The 2376-nt window shown below is 51.7% G+C and overlaps 1 protein-coding gene across 1 annotated transcript in view; it reads right to left on the bottom strand.

The window, feature by feature from the left end:
• The window catches only part of TM6SF2 (transmembrane 6 superfamily member 2), a gene marked incomplete at its 5' end in the record, with an annotated part of 19893 nt that overhangs the window by 13898 nt on the left and 3619 nt on the right, over nt 1-2376 (bottom strand). The window contains 1 exon segment of the mRNA XM_014587309.1: nt 1130-1212. Within this exon segment, the coding sequence (XP_014442795.1) occupies nt 1130-1212 (83 nt within the window).

Here is a 2376-nt window from a genome sequence, read left to right as displayed (position 1 = left end):
GTGGCCATCCCCCCTGGGGGGTGATTTCTCGCTTTCTGTCTCTCTGTCTCTGTCTGTCTGGCGAGTGCACGCGCCCTATAGCAAAAACCTCTCAAAAAAAAAAAAATGAAATTGAAGGGATTGGAACATGAGCTCACCCCACTGGGGTGCTTTGTCCCCCTCCCTCTCTCTGTTTCTCTCTATCAAGAACACTGCACTACTCTCTGGCTTATATTTATAAAACAAAACAAAGCATTCCAGCATTCCAGGCCTGAGAAGTTAGGTGGCGTGGTGGTTAAGGAACTGGACTTCCACTAGGGTTGACTGTGGCTCGAGTCCCGGATCTGGGGGCTCACTTTCCCTCTCTTTTTGCCTCTCTGGTGAGTGCATGTGCCCTCTAGCAAATTAAATAATAATAACAGTAGTAATAAATAAAACTGAAGAAAATAATTCCTTCTTCCTTTCTTGCTTTCTAGAGCATGTCTCTTGGGGCATGTGCACTCACCAGAGATAGAGAGACAGAAACAGTGACAGGGAGAGTGAGAAATCACTCCCTGGGGAGGATGGCCACGCTGTAATCCATTCTCCTCCCTTCTTCTGGGGTCTCAGGCACGCACATACACACACCCAGTGTGATTTTCTCTTTGAGAGAGAGAGGTTTTTGCTATAGGGCGCGTGCGCGCACCACACAGACAGAGAGAGAGAGACAGAAAGCGAGAAATCACCCCCCCCAGAAGGGATGGCCACACCGCAATCCCTTCTCCTCCATTCTCCTCTCAGGATCTTGGGCACGCACGCACACGCGCCTGGCATGAGTTTAAGCCACCGGGTCTGGGACGCGAACCGCCGTCGACTACATAGGAGTCCAGCGACATAGCCACTACGCTAACTGCTGGTCCCAATAACACATTCTGGACCAGAGCCCTGGGGTGTGGGGCCAGCAGCTCGGAGAGAAAGTGAAATTTAAGCTCCTCCCCCAGCAGGAGGCAATGAGGAACAGAGAGGCGTGGCTTGCTAGCAGAGGCTCTTTGCAGGCTGACCTAGGGAGAGGCGGGGTCTTTGTAGACAGTGGGAGGGGACAGAGGATGGACAGGGGGTGCTTCAAGGTGCAGCCCCGGAAGAACAGGCGTCCCCAAAGCCCAGTTCTTACCAAGGATGTTTCCCGGAAGGAACACCAGGATGCTCATGGCGAAGGAGCCCAGCCAGTAGAGACCAAGGTTCCGGTAACTCTTCCTGGGCAGGAGATTGAGGGGTGACCAGGCGGTACCCACCTCCCCGGCTCTGAGCCCTAGCCAGGGATTCCCCAGCTCCGGGTCCCTCTAAGTTTTCCCCAGGATGGAAAGGACCACAGGGAACTGAATGGGAGCCTGAACGAGTTAGTGGCGTGGTGGTTAAGGAGCTGGATCCCACATCGCTGATCGCACGGTTCAAGTACCAACCCAGGCCGCTTGAAAAAAAACACAGGGCGAGTGCGCCTGCGTGGCGCAAATTCCCAGAGGAGAATGGTGGAAAAGGGATGGTGGAGCAGCCATCCACCCTGGGGGCTGATTTCTCACTTTCCCTCTCTCTCTCTCTGGCATTCTAAAGCAAAACAAACAAAGAGAAGAGGCTGCCCAGGCACAGAGTGGATAAAAGTAAAAAGCAGGGACCAGCAGTGGTTAAGGTGCTGGACTCCCACATGGAAGACCTCAGTTCGAGTCCCAGGCTCCATGGCTTGAAACTCATGCTGGGCGCATGTGCGTGCATGCCCAAGATCCCGGGAGGAGAATGGAGGAGAAGGGATTGCGGCATGGCCATCCCCCCTGGGGGGTGATTTCTCACTTTCTGTCTCTCTGTCTCTGTCTCTCCAGCAAGTGCACATGCCCTATAGCAAAAACCTCTAAAGAAAAACAAAACAGGGGCCAGGTGGTGGTGCAGTGGTTGAGGTGCTCAACTACCACATGGCTAACCACGGTTCAAGTCCTGGACCTGGCAGCTTGCTTTCTCACTCTCCCTTTCTCTCTGTCTGTCTCTGGTCAAAATTGAAGAAGAGAAATAAATAAAATTAAAAAATAAATCTCTTTTTTAAAAGATGAACTATTTTATTTAAGTTTATTTCCTTATTTTAATTTGACCAGAGAGGGACAGAGCAAGAGAGAGAGAGAGAAAGTGAGAAAGCAAGCTGCCAGGTCCAAGACTTGAACCACAGTCGGCCAAGTGGAAGTCCAGTGTCCTTAACAAAGGCACCGCCTGCCGGTCCCAAAAATAAATAAATCTTTTTTTTTTTTTTTTGGAGATATTTTTGCTATAGGGCGCGTGTGCTCGCCAGACCGAGAGAGACAGAGAGACAGAAAGCAAGAAATCACCCCCCAGGGGGGATGGCCATGCCGCATTCCCTTCTCCTCCATTCTCGTCTGG

Source organism: Tupaia chinensis, unplaced genomic scaffold, assembly GCF_000334495.1.
Source record: "Tupaia chinensis unplaced genomic scaffold, TupChi_1.0 Scaffold000201_1, whole genome shotgun sequence".
In the NCBI taxonomy this organism is placed as follows: Eukaryota; Metazoa; Chordata; class Mammalia; order Scandentia; family Tupaiidae; genus Tupaia; species Tupaia belangeri.
The sequence above is the reverse complement of the archived record's forward strand: the minus strand, read 5'-3'. Positions and strand labels throughout refer to the sequence as shown.